The sequence below is a fragment of the Ochotona curzoniae genome, unplaced genomic scaffold (assembly GCF_017591425.1).
Source record: "Ochotona curzoniae isolate NIBS_2020 unplaced genomic scaffold, NIBS_Ocur_1.0 contig_43, whole genome shotgun sequence".
Classification (NCBI taxonomy): Eukaryota; Metazoa; Chordata; class Mammalia; order Lagomorpha; family Ochotonidae; genus Ochotona; species Ochotona curzoniae.
This window is the reverse complement of record NW_024466218.1, coordinates 12,522,805-12,528,804: the sequence shown is the minus strand read 5'-3', so window position 1 is coordinate 12,528,804 and position 6,000 is coordinate 12,522,805. Positions and strand designations below refer to the sequence as shown.

General features: G+C 53.8%; 1 protein-coding gene across 29 annotated transcripts in view; it reads left to right on the top strand.

Moving 5' to 3' along the window:
- Positions 1–2,522: 2,522 nt before the first annotated feature.
- The window catches only part of CELF4 (CUGBP Elav-like family member 4), a 260,549-nt gene continuing 257,071 nt past the window's right edge, over positions 2,523–6,000 (top strand). For 18 of the 29 annotated variants that reach the window (XM_040984950.1, XM_040984947.1, XM_040984927.1 and 15 more), the window contains exon 1: positions 2,599–2,884. In XM_040984950.1, coding sequence (XP_040840884.1) covers positions 2,599–2,884 — 286 coding nt within the window. Of the gene's footprint in view, positions 2,885–6,000 lie in introns of all 29 variants that reach the window. The other 11 variants (XM_040984942.1, XM_040984941.1, XM_040984939.1 and 8 more) reach the window with 2 other exon arrangements.

Below are 6,000 nucleotides of genomic sequence, written 5' to 3'. Positions count from 1 at the left end.
CATCCTGACGAGACAAACACACACACCTCCAAGCCACAGGCAAACCAACCCTCAGGGGCTCACCAAGGAGATGCCCACCTCCTCCCTGGCACTTCCCAAGCACGTCAAGCACACAGCCATGGCTCAGGGACTCCCACCCAAGTTTTATTTCCATTCGTTCAACTTGAGTCATTCACAGACCCATGCACCATGCTGGAACAGGTGCCCTACGGCTAGCAAATGGAGTTAGGCATTAACTATACTCATACAGGACTCCATCCAGCAAATGCACGAGAATCTAACCAAATATATATATTAAGCTCAACAGTTCTCAGAATTGTACCTGCTGCTTGCTTTGGGCCCCCGATCCTTAGGGAGAGGCGTCCCAAGTGGGCTCGGGCCTGGGACCAGGAAACCCGGAACCTCTGGCCTCCTCCGACGCTGGAGACCTCCACGCTGTGGCTGCACCACCTGGGCTTGGCCTGGGGTTTCAGGCAGCTGGGATCTCATTTCTTTGGATGCAATTTTAAGCAGATCGTCTAGGAACGGAATGCAATCCGAGGGCAAGAAAAGAGAAGCCCGGAACACCAGAAAGACGGCCGGCCAGCAAGGAAAGGTCGGCAGCTCCACCAGCCACCTTAGCTCCCAGCCCCGAAGCCTGCCCGTTGGGGGAGCGGGTGCGTTATTTCAATTTGCCCAGCTTCTGAAGCCCAGAAGAGGCTGTCCTGAGAAAGCAGATGTGGAAGGGAATTGGGTGCGATAAATGCCGCCTAGCCAAGTTCACCCCAGGGGCTGCTCCAGTGGACCTCCGCGCCTTCCACTCCTTTGGCCGCACAGTGAAGGAGGCAGCTCCGGCTGGCCCAGCGGGGAGTCTGACAGGGTCCAGGAGGGGTGCCTGACCCCGGCTCCAGCCAGCAGACGTGACTCCCCGCCTCGCACCTCTGGAGGTGGAGGTGCTGCAAACACAACCCAAGAGGGCAGCGCACACAGCTCTGGGAACCACCGCAGCCCGCTTAGCGAGTCTGGGGCTTTATTTCTTTGATGGTGGATTAAAGGAAAATGGGGTGGGGGGAGGTGGATCAATTTGAACCGGTAAAGAGATTGAGGGCAAAATCAAGCCCGTGCCTAGCGTTGGCTTGCCAGCGGCCACGCCGCACCCTCCTCCCTCCCCGGCGAGCGAGCGAGCGAGCGGGCCAGAGCGCCGGGCTCCTACCTTCCTCCCGCCAGCCGCGGGCCGGGCCAGCCGCCGCTCCCCGCGGCGGGAGAGACCGTCCGGGACGGGAACACCCACCTCCCGCCTTCGGAGGCGGGTGGAACGGGGCTCCAACCCCGGATCTCCACTCCCCCAACGCCCCCCACCCGCCGCACTCCTGGCACGGCCCACGGTCCCCCAAGTCCCACCCTCCCAGGTGAACCAAGTGGCCTTGGCCACCGGGCGGGAGGGAGATTTGGAGCCGCTCTGGCAGGTTAGGGACGCGGGGAGGGAACAGGCAGAGGGAGAGAACCGGAGAGAACCGGGGAACGGACGCGTGCACGAGAGAGCTCTTGTCTGCAGATTTATCCACATAATATATATTTATGTTGCTTTTTTTTTTCTCTCGACACTGATCAATGCGCACTCGGATCACTGGGCGGACTCCCTCCAAACCAGCTCGCTTTTTTTTCTAGTCTAAATAAATAAATAAATGGAGCCAGATGGGAGAGAAAAGCGCCCATTCCACCTCCGCCGCCTTCGCCGCCGCCCCGCCCGCCATCCCTGCCTCGGCTTCGCCCGCCTGGCGCCCGGATAGAGCTCAGCTCCGTGAATAACGCCCCCCGACCTACCCACACGAACGTGAAAGTCAATATTTAAAAAACGGAAAGAAAGAAATACAAAAAGTTGCACCTGCTGCTATTACCAAAAAAAAAAAAAGGAACCCCCCCAAAGACAGAGGGAGGAGGCCGGTTGGCCGGCTCCTACAGGCACTTGCTCCCCGCGGCCGCCGAGCCCAGACTCTCTGCGCCTCCCGAAGAGCCATGCGCCCCGCACTATTTATAGCCGGGGCCGGCGCGGACCGTACCACCGCCGCCCGCGGGGCCGCCGGGCGCGAGGCGCGGGCCGGCGCCGCCCCAAGCCGGCCACCCCCGGCCGCCGCCCGCCGCCGCCTCCCGCGCGCCCCCCGGCCCGGCGCGCCCGCTCCCGGCCCCGCGCCCCCTCCTCCGCGCGGGCGCGCGCCGCCCCCACCCCTGGTCTGGCCGGGAACTTGAACCGGTCCAGGCTGTTTAAACGGAAAGGACAGGGATCCTGTCTGTTCAATGTAAAAAAAAAAAAAAAAAAAAATCAGATCAACCCGAGAGCGAGAGAGAGAGAGGAGAGAGAGAGAAGAGAGAGAGAGAAGAGAGAGGGAGAGGGAAAGAGAGAGAGGGAGGGAGGGCGAGCGGGAGGGAGGGCGAGGGGGGAGCGGAGCGCGAGCGCGGGCGAGCGAGCGAGCCAAGAGGAGAAAGAGCGAGCGGAGAGCGAGGTGTGGAGCGAGCGAGGAGAGCCCGAGTGTGTGCGTGTGCGTGTGAGCGCGAGCGAGCGGGCAGGAGAGGGGCGAGAGTGCGAGCGGGGAAGAATAAAAGGAAAGAAGATTTTTCTCTATGTATATAAAGATGGCCACGTTAGCAAACGGACAGGCTGACAACGCGAGCCTCAGTAGCAACGGGCTCGGCGGCAGCCCGGGCAGCGCCGGGCACATGAACGGATTAAGCCACAGCCCGGGGAACCCGTCGACCATTCCCATGAAGGACCATGATGCCATCAAGCTGTTCATTGGGCAGATCCCCCGAAACCTGGATGAGAAAGACCTCAAGCCCCTCTTCGAGGAGTTCGGCAAAATCTACGAGCTTACGGTTCTGAAGGACAGGTTCACAGGAATGCACAAAGGTGAGTGCACCTTTCCCTCCCAACTTTGCTGGGAGAAGGAGCGGGCGGGCGGGCCAACCGGCCGGCCGGCGGGCGGGCGGGCGGGCGACGGACGAGCGGGAGTCGAAGCACGGAGCGAGAGGGAGCCTCCGGCGGGCGCCGAGATGGGAGGCGCTCGCCCGGGCAGCGGACACCCAAGCTGGGGTGCGTGGGGAGCTGTTCGCTGGGGCAAGGCTTGGTTTTGGGCGATGAGCGGTGCCATTGGGGAGAGCAGCGGGCGCAGAAGATGAAGAGAAAGAGAAAGAGGATCGAGGGGAGGGGATGAGGTTTGGGCTGTGGGTAGAATAGCGACTTGAAAGATTGGGATGGGGACGGCTGCGCCGGCAGAGCCCTGGGCGCCGAGAGAACTGGCGGGCGCTGGCGAGCTGGGTACCCGGGGTGCTGTCCATCGGCGTGGTGCTGAAAACAGTGGCGGCGGACGACTGTCTCATCCTCCACTCCGGCCAGAGTAGTAGGAGCGCAGCAGCCGTCTAAAAGAGGGGAAAAGGTGACAAATTCAAAGAGATATTTTTATTTCGCTATAAATTTAACAGTAAACTCTCCCTGTCGAGCTGTGCGCCTTAGTAATCTGGTTGTGGTGTGAGTGGTGATGTGGGGGAGGCAGGGGGAGGTTGGATGTTGGAAGGAAAGGAGTGATAAAAACCTAAGGCAAGAATTAGCAAGGAACCAGTCATCCCCTGGGCGAAGTAGGGGATCCTGGGGAACCTGGAAGGCCCCCTTTCCCCAGAAAACAATGCTTGGGGGAAATTGTGTGTGCAAGATATGCATTTTGAAGAGTGTACCCTAATTTATCACAAACTCACCATGCTACAAGCTTGATAGCACCTTATCCCACCCTTGAAGCAATCATTGCTATTGAGTGCTTGGGGGAGGGGGAGACAAAATAATCAAAGAATTAAAATCCAGCAACTTTTTAGGAAAGTGGTCATGGGGATCATCTGCACAGTGCCTGTTTTCCCCTTGTTTTATTATCTTTAAGGCAGAGCTCTGAACGTGTTCAGTTGTAGAATGTGTGTGGGTGGCTGGTGGGTGACGGAATTAGCCCAGTGCTCCGCTCCCTAACAGTAATGTATAGGATGTGCAGCGGGGATTAATCGGTGCTGGAGCTGTGTGGGCAAGTCAAATGCTTTCTGAGAGAGATTGATCGCCAGGGAGGGAAGGAGCACGGGGCTAAGGAAGTTGTAGGGGATGTGTATGGATGTTCCAATTTTAATAAACAGTAGTGTGGAGAGCTGTGCTAGGGCTGGTGGTTTCAGAGATGAAAACACACACACGCACCCACCCCCACAGAGAGAGCAAGCCTCTTCCTTGGCCACAAATGGGCTGTGAGCGGAGCTGATCCTCCAGCACTTTAGGTGCAGAGCGCGGAGCCGCCTGTCTCTCCGAGAAGCAGCGGTTTTCACTATCACAACCATCCTCCTTCTCCAGCCCTCCCTTCATGCGAATACTAAACAGAGCTCCAAACTCTTCCTAGTTGGAGTCCCAGAGAGCAGTTTTTATTGGTTTTAGCATCTTCCAGCTTGCCTGCTGAGGAGTAAATCTTAAAGTTAATGGCATGTTGAGTAGCACGGAAACACAGCAGAATGGAAATATACTGGATTTGTTGGGGTGGGGTGAGGGTGGGGGCTGTAACGGTGAGAGAAGCCAACCTTTATCCAATATGGAGAAAATGTCTGTCTGATCAGAAGGGAAATTGGAAGGATGGAATGGAGAAGCAGTCTTTGAAATGATGTTCAAAGAAAAGGAAGCAGACACTTTCTCTCCCCCCTCCCTCTTAAGTCAACCGTGTCTTTGTAGTTTTTCCCTAGAAGCAAGCTAATCAAGGTTCAGTGTCAAGCCTTTGTCATTCTAATATGCCCCTGGTTTCTAAAACAGTAATAATAAAAATTTTAATAGCAGTTCTTCTGGTGATTTAAAATTTGAAAGTTTAAAAAAATGAAAATTAGAACCTACTGGAAGAAAAAGATAGTTGTGAAAAGCTAGCCTTGTTGTGGGATCTTGGGATCTGGGTTGGAGTACTTTGCTTCTTTATTTCAAATGAAGATGAACTTTAAGACTATTCTGTGCTTTCTTCTCAACAATCCTTTGCTGACACGACTTTGTTTCTGATATAATTTGGACTTTGATATTATAGCAAAGAACTAGAATTTTCACCGACTCCATCAGGAAGGTAGAGAAAAGGTACACACACACACACACACACACACAGGCCCAGAATTCCTAGGATAAGAAAAACTTCATTTTCCAAATAATTCTTCCCCAAAACTGTCTCACTTACAGGCCCATTTATTCTCTTATACTAGGTGCCTTGCCGCAGCTCACCATTCAGAACCTGAATGTGGATTTTTTCCCCCCATGAAACTTCCTGCCCTTCCATCCCTCTGATTTTTACAGTTGAGGTTGGGTCACAGTGTCCCCACCGATGCCTAAAAGCTCTGGGAGAGCTGAATAAATGAGATAGTTTCCAAGGTCTGGTTTATTCAATCCTAGAAGAGTTTGAACTCCTCCTTCAGTAATGCAGTCTGATTTATTAGCTAATCCTAATAAAATAAGCCTCCAGCCACCTTAAAAAAATTACTCGCTTGCCATTGGTGATTAATTGCTGTTAAGTCAAAAAAGCATGATGAGTCTTGAGGAATGAAGATTGCATTTGGCTTCTAGATTTTCCTCATTTCTAAATTGACAACATGATGCTAATGATACAATTGTGTCTTTGTTAAGTCTGGTTTCAGGGAATATTCGTGGTTCTTACTCTCTTCTTAAATTTCTAACTTCCAATGAACCATGCTAGGATATAATTGAGATATGATATAACAGCATTCTGGCCTCCAGGGCAGATGGCATATGTATGTTATTGTCTTTGAAAAATAAAACATGAAAAGCAGAAAAAAGCAAAAACTAAATGAGATACATGAGATTTCAGGTGGGTTTGGGGGTCACCTGCCATTGCAGGTAACTAAAGCAGGAAGGCTCTTTAAGGGTTAAAGGAATACCTGCCCTGAGTAGAGTGCACCTTAAAAGGCAATTACTCCAGTCAAATTGGGAGTCTGTGGAGGAGGGAGTGGATGGGTGTTGTG